General features: G+C 33.3%; 1 protein-coding gene across 3 annotated transcripts in view; it reads left to right on the top strand.

The window, feature by feature from the left end:
* The window catches only part of LOC123552372 (adhesion G protein-coupled receptor L3-like), a 56,541-nt gene extending 41,405 nt beyond the window's left edge, over positions 1-15,136 (top strand). For all 3 annotated transcript variants that reach the window (XM_045341990.2, XM_045341987.2, XM_053541878.1), the window contains 17 exons: positions 190-261; positions 651-753; positions 1,742-1,864; positions 2,431-2,506; positions 3,244-3,349; positions 3,881-3,927; positions 4,477-4,606; positions 5,529-5,635; positions 6,304-6,406; positions 7,210-7,375; positions 7,886-7,955; positions 8,246-8,312; positions 9,225-9,310; positions 10,022-10,148; positions 10,801-10,842; positions 11,475-11,558; positions 11,809-15,136. In XM_045341990.2, coding sequence (XP_045197925.2) covers positions 190-261; positions 651-753; positions 1,742-1,864; positions 2,431-2,506; positions 3,244-3,349; positions 3,881-3,927; positions 4,477-4,606; positions 5,529-5,635; positions 6,304-6,406; positions 7,210-7,375; positions 7,886-7,955; positions 8,246-8,312; positions 9,225-9,310; positions 10,022-10,148; positions 10,801-10,842; positions 11,475-11,558; positions 11,809-11,835 — 1,536 coding nt within the window. In that variant the 3' untranslated portion in view covers positions 11,836-15,136. The remainder of the gene's footprint in view (positions 1-189; positions 262-650; positions 754-1,741; positions 1,865-2,430; positions 2,507-3,243; positions 3,350-3,880; positions 3,928-4,476; positions 4,607-5,528; positions 5,636-6,303; positions 6,407-7,209; positions 7,376-7,885; positions 7,956-8,245; positions 8,313-9,224; positions 9,311-10,021; positions 10,149-10,800; positions 10,843-11,474; positions 11,559-11,808) is intronic.
* The last annotated feature ends 390 nt before the right edge of the window (positions 15,137-15,526 follow it).

Below are 15,526 nucleotides of genomic sequence, written 5' to 3'. Positions count from 1 at the left end.
TAAGTATAAATCTAAAATACATTAACTTATTTTGTAGCGAAATAAGTATCTGGTTCAAGTTTGTAATCAATGGACTGTTGTTAAATTGAAGATCAATTATTTAACATTTTATGTGATTTACTTTTCTGTTGTCTACTATATAGAAAACATTTAAGATAATATTCAGATACGTAGCATCATATGTTTCAGTCCTTCATGCAAACAGCCAGCAATATCCTTGAACTTAAGACAGCGCCTACATGGAAAATAATGATAAATCAGGTACATATAATACACATGTAAACACACTATTATTGTTTGGTCAGTCAAACCTGTAACGAGCTTTTTCATGAACATATTTTGGTAGGGATCTTGAATAATTTCATCTTACAAGCATAAAAATTGACAGGAAATAAGTCCTGTGTAGATTTCAGACCTATGAAAATAGTAATAGAATAATGATAACAAATAATACAAAATACTTCACTATTTAAAATAACCACTTTCTTTCGTGAATATGTTGGTTTTAATGCCAACAGAATATTTGGAAAGCTTATTTGAATACAGCCAGAAAAGAAGCAAAATCTACAATTTCACCGATAGCATGTACTCAAATTTGTTTATATTCTTACAGTTTAAGTTTAAAATGTAAGCTATTTTTGTACTTATAGACAGGTTCTGGAGCAGAAACTGTTCTACATAATATTGATCGTTTTGTGGAGAAAATTGTGAGCACAACGAATACAACTATTGCCGTCCCAAAATCCAACTTATGTACGTCAAACACTGCTACTTACATTTCGTATTATCTTAATACTGTTTTATTAATCTTTTCTGAATCAATGTTTTATGAATTTCTTTTCTAAATATTTGATGAAATGATATACAATACCACTAAAGAAATAAAACAGTGGTTATCAGATATAATTATATCAAAACAAGTTTATTGCTTTGGTTTTCGAATACTAAACCATTCCTTTAATAAGGTTTACAATTTTAAATTATTGCCATTTTCAAGTTTGATACTTTTAATTTGGTATTAAATCAACATGTTATTATACGGATAATAATAAAAAGATAATTTGTGATTATATTTTTATGTGCCAAACTTAAACAAGAGTATTTTATATGACAAATATCTGTTCTGACATACGTTATTGAAAATGTCTTCAAATATATTTTCGATTTTAAAGGAAGCCTCAATGGCCAAGTATTTCGCTAACTTCGAATCACTTACCTCTCACCACCCGCTGTCGGTTCCATACCTCGCGTAAGGTGTAGAATTCTTATATCTGGGGAAGCCATTCACCTTGCTGAGGGAGGATCGGTTGTTCTACCTAGGTGGTCGCTCGTGTCCGACTTGATTCTAAGGTCTTCCTCCACTATCAGAAGCTGAAAAGTCGCCATATGATCTATAATTATATCAGAATGATGTTAAAATCACAACAAAAGAAAAAATCACAATAAAAGACTAGTTAAGATATCATAAAGCGTAAAGGTAAAAGTGCAAGATGACAATCTTAAGATTTGAGCTGCATTTGTCAAATTTGAATATATGTTTTAAATAAAGTATTTTGCAACTAAAACATTTTAACATTTTATTTTTTGCAATGGACCCAGCTGTGTATCGCGAGACTATTTTCAAGGAATGAAATGATCAGAATTGAAAATCTGTAGAACTGATTCTAGTAATACTTGTTGGTTGCATTATTATACATTCGAATGAAATAGTAATGTGTTCATGTAACCCATTATACTGCAGATTTGAAGATTGGTTCCGTTAAAGCTTGTGACAAAGATATCACATTCCCTGACCGAGGCTCTGATAATGTTTCAGAATGGGCAGTCACAACACAGGATCAGATAGTAATTGGTTGTGGTGATGGTATGTTCCAAACACAATGTATCAATTTTGGTCTCTACCAATTATCCAAAAACATGCTTTAGGATACAGTCGACACTGTCTTATATTTATCTAGTATTTGTCAATTGTCAATGGTGTGTCTACATTATCTAAAACCATCTTATAGACAAAGTCGACAGTATGTTATAATCTAACTTGATTTATCGATGTTTGATGACCAGTCCAAATTACCAAACATCCTTTTATGAAGGTATCGGCTATATTTTTGTTTAACTTGAAACCTGAGTAATATCAGTAGTGAAGTTGCGACAGTATGTTTTATTTAGCATGAATTTATCAATGTTCGTTGGCATTTACGAGTTTAATGATAGTAGTGACTGTGTATTTGATTGAGCTTGAATTTTCGATGACCACGAACCTGCCAAAACCGCTGTTGGAAAATAGTGATAACTCATTTTATTTAATTTTGTTTTATTAAAGTTTAATGGCAAATTCGATTTTTTTTCTTTATGAAAACAATATCAATCGTAATCGCGGGATATTAGTTGTTCAGTTTGGTTATCTTTATGTTTCTGTTCTGTTAATAGAGACAGTCCAATCTTACAGTGGTGTTATGTATAGAAATTTATCACAGATTATCCCCTCAACAACCAATGACAACAGGTATGAATATGTTGATATAAACTTAAACCAAATTCTTAAAATAATATCAATTTTATTGTCAGTATTGTTTGTAACTTTAATATTACATGCACAGAAAATGGTCTGGTATTCTGATATTGTGGTAGAACGAATAACAGTTGTGTCACTTCAGTCGAGTTTGAATTATTCAAGCCACAATAAATCCATAAATGGATAGAGACTGTGATCATGCCTAATGTTTGAAGCTTTGCTGTTCCTTGCATTGCATCATTCATTCATGTGTTTCGTCACATCAGAATAGCATACGTCAGTTTAACGCATGCTGTCCGTTGGAAACCACCGTGGAAATGAACGAAATCATGCATAACGATCATATCTTATTTGTAAACTAATAAGTGTCTGTTGTTTTATTATGTTGTTGCCAACAGTATTCACAAAAGTTGCCATGCAATAAATGTATATAAAGTTTCGTGGTCAAAAACACATTTAAACGTAAATATAGGGATATAACTTACGCAGCAGTAAAACTACTGCGTTACGGTGTTTTCCTTCAATAAATTTTGTATCTACCGCGAGGGAACACTAGTATGGAGGTAGTAACTTCTTTAAAAATAACGGTAAATAATTCATTTATTTCATGATTATATATACATTGTATTCATGAACGAAATAGTGTTTTACAGAATATGGAACAGTTTTGTAAGTATAAAACGATATCATTTTCCAAGATTATTCCGTTTGTATTTATGGTTATACAGATCTGCAGGCGTGCAACTGAATGCACCAGTTATGTCATTTACATACTTTCAAAGTATTAAAAAACAACTTGACAGTCCAGTGGAAATTACATTTCAGTTATATAACGTAAGTAAAAGCTTGACAGTCTAGTGGAGGTAACTTTTTAGTTGTACAATATAAGTAACGTATAGTTTTAAAACTATGAATCAGTATTCTATGTTCTTCTGCTTTAAAAAATATACAAAGCTCTTTAGAAAAGAGCGTCGTACTATCTCAATAGTTTATCTTTTTCATATCAGATATATTTCCTCTTTGTATAAAGTAGAAATTTCTATATGTATGTATGCAAAACACCATACTGATAAATAATTAGCCATTTTACATGAAGCAAGCTTGCCGATCAACAGTCAAAACTATTGCCCGAGGTCTGACGGACCAGGGCCGATAATTTGACTATTGACCGGCAAGCCGTTCAGTAAGTGCTTTATTACATGACATCACAACTTTATCTTGTTATTGTTTGACTTAATGGTCTAGTAAATATGTGTTGAATATAGGCCAAATTACACAAGTAATCATGTAATAATTTCGGTTAAGTACATATACTTTATTAAAGTGATATAATACTGTAATATATGTCATATGTATTTGTTTAAGAATCATTGGGAAAATGCAACATGTTCCTTCTGGGCGGAAACTAAAGGGTAATTTTGTCTCTTATTCAATGTTAAGTGTAGATGTATATTATATGTAGAGGAAATTCAAGCGTTGGTCCACGAACTGAAGGTATAAGTATATATAATGTAGTTTGAATAAATTAATTATTTTTAAAATATGTGTTAAAATTTAAATGTAGTCAATATCAATTCCATAATACTGTTATAAATAGACCACTGAACGAAAATTGTTAAGGACATCTTTTTTCTAGCTTTATTTTTTCGTCTCCAGCTAGCAAACGTGACTCAAGGAGAGAGATTTACAAAAGTGTTTAGAATTACTTCTTTAAAACTATTGACGACAGTCATGAACTAGCTAGATGCCTGTTAAATGTCTGGCAGATCTTTACTCAAGGTTCATTTTCTATCTTATGTTAGCAAAGTAGGCTTAAGAACCAATTACGATACCCATAAATTAGCTAAGTTTGCTGTTATTTTGTGCTATAAACCTTTTGATTTCTGGTAACAAACACAAAGTAGCATACAATTTGGTAACCATATTACTGAAATGCATTTGTTCCTCTCTTTTATGAACAGTTCGCAAGGCTTTTGGTCTGAAGAAGGTTGTCAGCAAAAAGTAGACAATCAGAATAAAGGCACGGTGGTTTGTGTCTGTGAGCACCTTACAAACTTTGCTGTGCTTATGAGTCCATCATCACCGTCAAAGGTATGCGTATAATTTTATCTGTGTTTAAAGATTTAAGTAATGGACCCGAGCATTTTGTGGGATATTTCCCCGATATACGTGGTTTCCAAGTGAAGAAGGGAGACTATGAGTAACATGAAAACTACAGATGGATTACATTATTACGTATACTATGTTAACGTCTTCTGTCGCACTAAATACACGTATTAATCGAACGGTTAAATATTATAATGTATACATATTATAGAAATACCTTTATGACCTCGGATAGAAACAACATATTCTGAGGGATAAGAGCGAAATAGTTCTTAGTTCTGCTTTCCCTTTGTGCACTTAGAACACTTTTGCTTTTACCCTCGATAATGGTTCTAGTTTCCATAGTATGATTAGTAATCCTTTAAAATAGTTACAAGTATTTCATGTAGGTCTGATACTACTAGAAACAATATTTAATACGAGAGTGTTACCATAACTTTTTAATGTGTTGCTTTTATCTAGAATCTGAGTTGACGTTTTCAAAGGACAATGTAACATAAAATAATGTATTTATGTGGTGAATAAGTAATATTTAATAGGAGTAAAATAGAGTCAAACACTTATTCAGACTCTTATATTTTAAAACATTTGGATGGCTGTGAAATATACTGTTGAATTTTTAATTATACGAGGAACAGTTTTAAGCAAAATTTCTTGAAAAGTACAGTTATTTAATTATGTAAAAACTTTATCATTTAGGACATAGTGTAAATTTTGTACAGTTGCTGAATAACAGAACATAAGCATTTAGGTTATAGTCTGAATAAAGGACAGTTACTGAATGGCAGAACTCAAGCATATAGGTCATAGTCTAAATTAGTATAGTTACTACATAACAGAAAGCAGTCAGGTCATTGTATAAATTTAGGACTTGGTAGGGTTGATGACCAATACCAAACATTTGCAGGTGCCTGAAGACCATGCCACTGCACTGTCTATAATATCGATGACTGGCTGTATAATCTCGATGATATGTCTTTTCCTGAATGCAGCTCTCCATATATACTTCTGGAGGTTTGTATGAATACGGAATACTATGCAGTCATCTTTAAAAAATAGGATAAGTTTGCTGACAATGATGTTATTACACTGTACCTTCTACAAATCAGTACACACGTATACGGTTACATAATTTCATTTTGCTTTGTTTAGCGTTTTAACACTTTCCGGCGATCAGACAAAATAACAGGACTGGTCGTTTTAAACTGTTAATGCCAATGTTAAAACATGGGGTCTGTCGTTGTAATGCAACAGGTGCTGAAGATAGACGCTTTGATTTGGTCTCTAAAATTCTTCGGATGATAAACGCTTAAATCCAGAATGCTCTTGAAAGAACTAAATGGAACAAGAAGTTGTACTGCAAATATTAATATTGCTACATGTACTTACGTCTTTTGAAAAGATGTATTACATGTCTTTTATGCAGATGAACCAGTAGATAAAACAAATCATATCGGAACAGTTTCTATACGCCATTTTTATAAGTACTACAGTTGCGAAATGTTGTAGGTTTAAATAAGGAAGGCCTCTTGCGTTCAACCCTACAAATTGTTTTCTGAGAAAAGCCGAATAAACTTACATTGCAAATAATATCGTTGTCAGAACATCACATAAAGTCAGTCAACAATCGTTTGTTTGTTTTACTTACACTTCTGTATTTAAGTATATATTTTCATTTTCAGAGTCATTAAGTCTGTCAGGTCCATAATCCACATCAATTTGTCGTGCTCCTTGTTCGTTGCATACATCCTGTTTCTTTCTGGTATTGACAGAACGGAAAACAAGGTAACAACTACAATAATGTTTGTGTTGGATTTAACGACATGCCATATGGCGACACTGTACGGCTATTTACGGTGTAGGAAGGCCCTAGGCCTTTATTTTCTGTAAGCCAGCTGGATGACCTCCTAATATATTCATTTTGCACCCCATCTAACACAAAGCAGTGATGGACAAGCGATTGAATTGTTGAAGTGCCGTGTAGTGGTCGTGAAAATTCTCTGTTATTTGTTCCGTGAGACCCGTACAAAATGATGAATTAGTAAACAGTTTTTAGCGACTCGAGATTCATAGACACAATTGAACAAATACTGCTTTCATTTTGCTTGACTGCTGTCTGTACTTTCACCACCTCTAATAATTTGTATTGGAAGAGACAAATGCAACGTGATTATTATATTATCTTGGAAATATCAATTTTCGTAGCTTATTTCTATTATGGAAATGTCTGTCTTTTTAAAGGGACACACATGTATCTAAACCTTTACTGAAAAGACTTTTGTTTCAGCTATTGTATTATAATTACAAAGCTGTCAAAGTAACGTTGCTATAACTTTGCATATTTTAAACAAAAAAAAAGATTAGTTTCTACACAGTATCAATGTAAATACGAAATAATTAGGTTTGCGTAAACGGTATTGGTGTAAATAGTTCAAACTAACTTGGCAAATGAATAACTAGCAGTTTTAGTTTTACATATAGTGTCTTTTATATTAAGCTCGTTTCATGCACTTCTAGCTCTGAAATTATGTCTGATGATACAATATTTTATTGAAATATGAGCATAGCATATCTTTGATATAATGTAGGATGTTTGTACAGCAATGGCAGTACTTCTTCATTTGGTGTTTTTGATTGTGTTCTTCGTCATGCTGACTGAAGGAATCAATCTAGCTTACATTGCTATAAAACCACTCAATACTCGCAAACCTTACACTCAACAACCTGGTATACATTTGTTGATAGCATCATATGGTACGTATAATAGCTGGTTCTACTTTTTAATTAATTAGTATTAGAATTGTTCACAAAAATATTTCAAATATTGTATAAAAAGGCGGGGAATAAAAGGATTACAATCTTATAAACTATTTTTCCCAGCAATTTCAAATATATTTCTATATAAAACATTCCAAGCCTTTGTCCAGTTGACTTCATATATATGGGTTTCTGCACTGATCGAACATCATCAATGTCAAAAGCATCATTCGTGTAGAACTCTTGAGCTGTCGAGATAAGTTCAACTGTCTGTATCAGATAAGCATCTCCCGGTGTAAATTTCAATTAAATTGATCTATATTAAGGTAATGGACCCGTGATGACTATCGGCAATTTACATTCGTTTACACATCCGTTTGTTATGAAAAATAATTTTCTGTTATGGCCAAAGAATGCCGAAATCGCATTCGGAAGATTCGTTATCGCGCGGAAACTGCCGATCGTCATTACCGTTAATTTCCTTAATTTGTATCGTTCTTATTCCAGTTCTCGCAGTTATTATTGTAGCAGTGTCAATGGGAGTAACCAAGTTGGAAGGATACGGGACTGAAAATACGTATAGCGGAAATTTCTTTTTTATGTGTTTCACATTAAAGTATTCATAGTTGTTTTTCTTTAATTAACAAATTATGATTTCGTTTTATGTTTTATTAATTTACAACACATTATACGTGATTGTGCAATGTAAGTAATACTTACAGTCTTAATTAAATCTAACAGAGTGGACAATGTTAATCAGGATGACTTGAGTGAACAATATATAGGTATATTCAAAATGTTTCAAAATATACAAAAGCAACTTTACTAGTTTGAGGATTCATCTTCCGAAGATTGATGTAATTTCAGATGTTGGCTTTCTACGGAGACTGGACTGATTTGGGCATTCATTGTACCCGTGCTAGTTGTTATAGCGGTACGTTTTACAAATATATAAACCAAAACGCCTTCAATCATTCCAATCAATGAACTCCGATCTCGCCCTACACAGGCAATTACAATTGAGTGGAAACTCACCCTATGACATAAAACCAATATATAAATAAGATGAATTGTATATTTACAATACAAAACTGTTCCAAACAGGAACAACTACAAGCGTTGTTTAGAACGTTATACTAGCCCTTTGAGGTTAAATCAAACAAACAATACAGATGAGATTGTCCACCAAAGCCACATGAACGAAATCTGCTATGATACAAGCTCTATGCAATCAATACAAAATGAGTGGAATATTTATATTTGTATTATACAATGTACCACAATTTAAAACTGTTCCAAACAGCAACATCTACAAGGGTTGTTTTGAAAGTTAATAATGATACTAGCCCTTTGACGTTAAATAAAATAAACAATACAAATGAGAGGTATATGTACACCACAATATAAAGCTGTCCCCGATAGCCACGTGTACGAAATGTGCTATTATACAAGCTCTATGACGCAAAATGAAACAGTCAATACAAATGAGTATAATATTTATTTTTCAATGTACCACCATTTAAAACTGTTCCATACAGCAATGGCTATACAATATGAAATATGTTAATAATATTTTATGCTAGTTCATGAACTGGATATAAATTTCTGCCAAATTTTATTTTGAAATCAAATAGTCCCGCTCTTCTATAGTATGCTGTTGCCTCCACCATTCATCCAAATATTTTTAAACATTACATAGTGTTCTGACCAATATATAAAACGCAACTTCTGTTGCACGCCTTAAACAGTTAATACCACGTGGTTTTCAGCTTCAGTTTGAGTCTTCAAAGCTGGCAATAGAAGCTGCAGTAAGTGTTAAGCAATATCTTTTATAATTTATTTTCAGTTAAACATCGTCACTGTTGCTATAGTAATTTGGATAATGTGTGGAACAGCTGCAATATCAAAGAAATCAAGTATGGGGCGATTGAAGTACGTTATCGTTTTATTTTTTATTCAGTTTTTTACTCTTCGTCAATGATTGACACATAAGGGGAAATTCTAAACATACAGGTGCGTTTCAAGTATTGTGTAGATTTGTGAATATGTATTGCTACCTTTTGGGCCAAGTTTGGAATACATTTTCAAGAATAAAATGCAAAATCTGATACAACGGTCATTTTTATTCAATAGATATGCTCATAAATTATGCTCATGGAATCCAAATGAAGTATTGTTTAAAATAGGTACAGCATGCTCACATGGCGATAATAATAAATCCTATTCATCATTCATCTTAAAAAATCAGATTTCTTAGTACATACATACTTCACTATATCGTCACCTCAACGGAAAATGTTAGATCAGTGCATTGACATAAAGAGATATTTACCTACTTGTTTTGCTGAGATGACGATATTTTTGTTAAATACAATAATTTAGATATGTACAATCATTTACAAAGATTGTGTCATGTCACATTTTGTACCTTATAGAAAAACGTGAAAAGGCCACTTTTTACATGAATGCTTATTAGTGTGAGTCAGCTGGATGTTTGAACTATAAATATATTTTATATAGAATTTATTTCTATCCTTGCTTTTGTTAACATTTGCCATGCTGTTTAAGTTTAAATTCTTTGACAGAAAATGCGTTTACGACCTAATATATAAGTATATCCAGAAAGTGTTTCACAATTTTCAGGACTGCGTTGCGGTGTATTTTGGTACTGACGCCAATAATGGGCTTGACATGGGTGTTCGGCGCCTTTTCCATCAATGAGGACACTATTGCTTTCCAGTACCTTTTCGCTATCTTTAATAGCCTGCAGGTTACGACCTTTTTGCTAAAAAGTCTTAATATGCATTCACGGAACAAATGCGTCAAATACTTAAACATTGTATTTCAAGTTGTTTATTATCACGACACTTTCGAGAGTCTTTTACTGGAAAACTTCATGTTAGTTCAAAATAATGTACTTCGTTTATATATTTGTTTTGCCGGTCATGTAGTGTCAATAGTTCATTTGTTCTAGCCACTATTCATTTATCGATATAAGGCTTTGTTTCAATGTTATTTATATGTTTTGTTAATCTTAGTTTTAGTCAAATTTATGACAACACGTTAGGTAATTAAATACACCAGTATAGTTCCTTTCCTGTAGCGTCATGCTTTCCCTTTGAAACTCCGCGAGGGAACTATCCAACTGTCTTGTGGAAGGTCAGTGGTTCTACATAAGGGCCATCCGTATGTAAAATAATGTCCAAAAGGCCACCACGGGTCTTCCCCCACTATTTACTAAAATGAAAACTCACTATATTACAAAAGACCTAAGAAGGGTTACTTAACATCGAAGACTCGAGTAAAATTAAAAAATAACACTTGTTTTTTCTGTCTACTTTAGAATAAATGCTAGTGTGCCTGGCTCAGTCTTAGACAATTGTTGTGTTCTATTCTTTATGATGCATTTGTTTTATTTACAGGGTTTGCTTATTTTTATATTCCACTGTTTGATGAATAAAAAGGTAACATTTTTGTTTTTGTCGTATTTACACTTTACAATTTGAAATAATACAGAATAAAAGGCATAGAAAGAGAACAACATAATTCCATTTTATTTTTTACCCATTCAAATGTTCCACTAACATTCCCATTCTTATGTCTGTAGACTTTTCCAGCAATCTTGTTTTAAATTTACTGTTATTATATACCCATCAACGTGTCTTTTTGATAGTTATTGGTACATATAAACCTATACTGGCTGAACACCTTCGATTAAGGAGCTCTAAAAATTATTTGTTAATTATGTGTCTAAACTAAACATCCGGTTAATCGGCTGTGCGTGACGTTCAAATAACAGGTTATTGCGAACGCCTCGTTACTGGCATTATTGAATGGATTCTTTGTTGTACAATTGTGACACTATTTAAAGCAAGATATTCTTATGAGTTATCATATTTTTAAACATAGCAAAGTTGTACAGGACAGAACCCTGCAACCGATGTCAGTATTCGGAAGCCTCATAATAACGGATTAGCAGAGTAGTAATTAAAACGCCGAGTGCTTAGGTTGTATTATGATACGTTTAGGTATGTCAACAGACCATTAAAGTTCTATGGTGTGCCTTGAACTGAGAATTTATTCATTTGTTTTTCAGATAAGAGAGACATTAAGAAGAAAGAGGCCAAAATGGCTATCATCCGACAGTACAGGCGCCTCTTCTTCTGAAAGACAAAAAATGGTAATTCTTCAATCTTGAATCGTTTTCAGCATCAGTTTTCCTGACTACGCCACTTATACGGTTCATTAGCCTGGTATGGAATATCGGGACTGCTCATGACTTTTCATCACCAACTGGAATGTAGGATACTTGTAGGAGGTGGGATAAAAATGCATGTTCTTTAATTTTTGCGATTGGTATTCGCATGTCATCCAATAATTTTAATACCTTGAATTTAGTATCTAAAGTACGAAATTTTACTTCACTTCAGAAAACACAAGATACAACAGACTTATGATCACAGTCCTGTGGAACAGTTTGGGGAATAACTCAATGAAGTACACTTTTAAGGACAACGAACATCAAGTTGAAATATGGCTGGAAATGTAAAAAATGTTTTGTCTATATAAATGCTTATTATAAGACTTGCTACATTTATTAATATACATCAATCAAGTTTCATTTGAATTATCTTACTTACATGACATTTCAGAAACGCATTATTATTATTTTGTATTACTCAGGAAGTTTAATAGGAAATGTCACTTGTTTTTTTCTATCTTTTTGAATTTTCACCCTTGCCCCAATTTCCCCCAACACCGACCCTTTTATCTACCCCTTACCCCTCCTCTCCCCTTTTTTCTCTATTTTGCATATACCTAAAATGTACTTGTTGGACTTTTGAAGCAACCCGTCTACAATATTTTCCCGTTACAGCTTCTTTTTGTTTGGGCCTACTTTACGATGCATGGCTCTATGGCTGTGTTTGGGATGCTATGTGCTTCCGGAAAATCTACCCTTACCTTTTATCTTTGATAAACCGCCCACAAGGAACAACAGGGCTAAAAACAAACAAATACCATTAAACGAGCCACTTGACGTAGTTATTTGGTCTTTGAAATACTTGTATGGACCTCTTTCAAATGTGTTCAAATAGATTCTCTTGATCGCATTTAGGGGCTAGAATAGGTGTTTCAAAGCATTGACTGTCTTTCGATGAAGATTAACATATACATGTTTTGGTGAAAGTAGAACTCATCTTTAAATTTCTGTATATCTAAGATCAATTTGATAAATCATAAAATTTCTATTTGTTCCATGTTAGACATTCTTTAAAGTTAACTGTACTTGATTCAATTTTGTGTTATTTTCTAAACCGTTGGAATTATGCAGTGTATTCAGTATTTCTGTATGATAATAGAGTTCCACTTTGAAGAGGAGCTAGGTGGAATGAGCCTGAGGGAATTGCGCATTGGCATTTTCTCTCATGAATAGAGACACCTTAAACCTAGTCTGCTATCAGCCTGCTATCAGTCTACTTTGTTTGTTTTGTCATTTCTTCCAAAGAATCGTCTTAACGATTTCCATTTGTTTGTAAATTTTTGTTTTCTATTTGATTTAAAATAACAACAACAAAAAAGAAATTCATCTGAAGATATTATAAAAATCTGTATTATGGTCTATTTGACTACAACTTTCCATGCATTATTGAAATGCTTCATTCAAAATTGATTTTTAATTTAACATTCTAATTTAGCGGTATACGCGTGAAACATGTGTAAAGGGTTTATGACATAACAGTTTTACATTTACTGAAAAACAACTTTGTTGTCATTTCGTAGTTTGAAATATTTCCGTGTAATAAACTTTTCAATTTTTAGACACTACAGTTTGTTTGTCAATTTGTTGGTAAAATATTGTAATGGTTTGATATCTAAACTAAATTAGAGTGGTAGAAACTGGTAAGATTGTAATTTTGACCAGCTTTGTTAGAGAGAAACTGTTCTAAATAATTTGGTTTTTCAAATATCTTTCATAAAATAAGTCAATATCCGTTGTGTTTGGAATTTGGAAAAGGTCAAAGCTTTATTAAGCAAAATAAGAGGTTTCTTCCTTCTGGAAAGTATATCTAAAATGTACTTCGAACAGTTTCTCTCTGACCCCTCAGTGTGTTCTTTGCATGTTATATACTCATAGTAACTTAAAGGCGTACGCTAGAATTCGGGGCGAATTTTTTTCCAGTAATAGAATTTCTTCAAACTTTAGATATTGGAGGACAATCATCTAAGAAACAAATATATGCAATAAAAATCATTGGTCACCAGTACTGAAAAAGAGTTATCTGTCCTTGAAAACGTCATTTTCACAAAAAATACCGATTTCAAGGGCATATAACTTTTTTCAATACCGGTGACATATGATTTTTATTGCATATTTTTGTTTCGTAGATGATTTTCCTTCAATATCCAAAGTTTGAAGAAATTCTATTATTGGGAAAATTTTCGCCCATCACCTATACAGTGAATTCTAGCATACGCCTTTAAGTTAAATATTTTTAGCCACCTGAGCACGAAGTGCTCAAGGGTGAGATATTGTGGTCAGTGATTTTCCGGCGTCCGTCGTCGTCCGTCAACACTCCCCGCCTAAACCACCAGTCCAATTTTATTGAAACTTGACAGGGATGTTCCTTGCATAATTCTCATTAAAATTGTTCATAGAATTGAATTTCATACAGAAGTCTGGTTGCTACGGCAACCGAAAGGAAAATTTAAAAAGCTTCTTGTCCAAAACCACAGTATCTAGGGCTTTGCTATTTGGTATGTGGCATCATCTAATGGTCCTCTACCAAGTTTGTTCAAATTATCCCCCTAGGGTCAAATATGGCCCCGCTGGGGGGTTCGTTTTGAGGAGGCTGCGCTTTTGGTGCGTGGCATTCCCTGTTTGATATTTTTCTTTGTTTTTTTACATAGATTTATATAGGGAAAATCGTTTATAATCTTCTTGTCCAAAACCATAAGGCCTAGGGCTTTGATATTTGGTATGTAGCATAATCTAGTGGTCCTCTACCAAGATTGTTCAAATTATTTCCCTAGGGTCAAATATAGCCCCGCCCCGGGGGTCACGTGGTTTTTATAGACATATATAGGGAACAATTTTGAAATCTTCTTGTCCAAAACCACAGGGCCTAGGGCTTTGATATTTTGTATGTGACACCATCTAGTGGTCCTGTACTAAGATTGTTCAAATTATCTACCTAGGGTCAAATATGGCCCCGCCCTGGGGTTCACATGGTTTACATAGACTTATAAAGGGAAAAACTTTGAAAATCTTCTTGTCCAAAACATCAGCGCCTAGGACTTTCATATTTGTAATGTAGCATCATCTAGTGGTTCTCTACCAAGATTGTTTAAATTACCCCCTAAGGTCAAATATGGCCCCACTCCGGGGGTCACATGGTTTTTATAGACTTATATAGGGAAAAACTTTGAAAATCTTCTTGTACAAAACCATAATAGCTAGGGCTTTGATATTTTGTATGTAACATCATCTAGTGGTTCTCTACTATAAATATTCAAATTATCCCCCCTAGGGTTAAATATGGCCCTGCCCCGGGGATGACATGGTTTATGTAGGGAAAATCTTTAAAAATCTTCTTGTCCAAAACCTCAGGGCCTGGTGCTTTGATATTTGGTATGTAGCATTATTTGATAGTCCTCTACCAAGTTTGTTCAAATTATCTCCCTAGGGTCAAATATGGCCCCGCCCCGGGAGTCACATGGTTAATATAGACTTATATAGGGAAAAACTTTGAAAATCTTGTCTTAAAACACAGGGCCTAGGGCTTTATCTAGTGGTCCTCTACCAATATTGTTCAAAATGTCCCCCTAGGGTCAAATATGGTCCCGCCCATGCCCGGGTCACATGGTTTATAAAGACTTGTATAGGAAAAACTTTAAAAGTCTTCTTGTCTGAAACTAGAAGGCCTAGGCTTTTGATATTTGGTATGCTGCATTGCCTAGTGGTTCTCTACCAAGAATGTTCAAATTATGCCCCTTAGTTAAAAAGAGGCCCAACCCAGGGGTTCCCAAGTTTTACATAGACTTATATAGGAAAAAAGAAATCTTCTTGTCTGAAAGTTTCAAGGTCTAGGCCCTTCATATTTGGTATGTATCATTGCTAGTTGATCTCTAACAAGATTGTTCGAATTA

Source organism: Mercenaria mercenaria, chromosome 4, assembly GCF_021730395.1.
Source record: "Mercenaria mercenaria strain notata chromosome 4, MADL_Memer_1, whole genome shotgun sequence".
In the NCBI taxonomy this organism is placed as follows: Eukaryota; Metazoa; Mollusca; class Bivalvia; order Venerida; family Veneridae; genus Mercenaria; species Mercenaria mercenaria.
Note: the sequence above shows the minus strand (reverse complement) of the source record. Positions and strands in the feature narration are given on the sequence as shown.